This window comes from Sinocyclocheilus grahami, unplaced genomic scaffold, assembly GCF_001515645.1.
Source record: "Sinocyclocheilus grahami isolate Dianchi unplaced genomic scaffold, SAMN03320097.WGS_v1.1 scaffold811.1, whole genome shotgun sequence".
In the NCBI taxonomy this organism is placed as follows: Eukaryota; Metazoa; Chordata; class Actinopteri; order Cypriniformes; family Cyprinidae; genus Sinocyclocheilus; species Sinocyclocheilus grahami.
The window spans coordinates 238973-239828 of NW_015505990.1; the positions used below are offsets into that span (position 1 = coordinate 238973).

At 46.5% G+C, this 856-nt stretch overlaps 1 protein-coding gene and 1 pseudogene across 1 annotated transcript in view; one reads left to right on the plus strand and one right to left on the minus strand.

The window, feature by feature from the left end:
* Positions 1 to 540, minus strand: part of LOC107562181 (peroxiredoxin-4-like) — a 6006-nt pseudogene extending 5466 nt beyond the window's left edge.
* The window catches only part of LOC107562182 (serrate RNA effector molecule homolog), a 22042-nt gene continuing 21328 nt past the window's right edge, over positions 143 to 856 (plus strand). Inside the window, exons 1-2 of the mRNA XM_016246769.1 lie at positions 143 to 238; positions 511 to 657. Of these exons, the coding sequence (XP_016102255.1) occupies positions 539 to 657 (119 nt within the window). The 5' untranslated portion in view covers positions 143 to 238; positions 511 to 538. The remainder of the gene's footprint in view (positions 239 to 510; positions 658 to 856) is intronic.

Consider the following 856-nt stretch of genomic DNA (forward strand, 5'->3'; position numbering starts at 1 on the left):
TCTCTCTCTGTGTGTGTGTGTGTGTGTGTGTGTATACATATATATTTAATAAAAGCAAATAACAAATAAAACGTACAAAAAATACATGTTTTCCTCAAAATTCACTATACTTCGGACATCCGGGTCACACGGTGGCGCAGCTGTTCTGTATATGATCGTCACTTCCGCTGCTGTTGTTCAGGACGCTCGCGCGTTGGCGGGAGTTCGCCGGATCAAAGCCTTTTAAACCTAGTAACTGGTGAGTATCGGTCATAAAGCTGTTGTTTTATGTTCCACCACCAGTGTTTAACATCTACTGGACGTTATACGTCGTAACAATCCAAGGTTGTCTGAACGCGCGCGACTTTTCCTTACATAACGTTTGCCTCGTGTTCTTCTTCTTCTGTGGTTATTTTGTGAATGTGAGTCGCGTTACACGTGCTTTGGCGATCTATGCTCTGCAGTGGAATCGGGATAACGTTACAATCTGCCGTTAATAGCCCGGTTTGTCTGCACTCTCTTGTTTCACAGCAAACCTTCTCGCCCAGACTGAAGCACCATGGCCGACAGCGACGATGAGTACGACCGCAGACGCAGAGACAAGTTCCGCCGGGAGAGGAGCGACTATGACCGGTCCCGGGAGAGAGAGGACCGCCGCAGAGACGACTGGAACGACCGGTGAGTTCATCTGCACGCGACACCGTGCTATTCTGCCTGCAGATACTGGGAAGATAAGTCTGAGAACAGTAGACTTTTGCCCCCGTTTACTTTTCTATAATAGAACTAAAATAAATGCATCAGACAAGAAGTGTGTTTTCATGGCTGCTGTTTAGTGATTGTCAAACTCGACTGAATGAATGCATGGTGCACTTTTTTT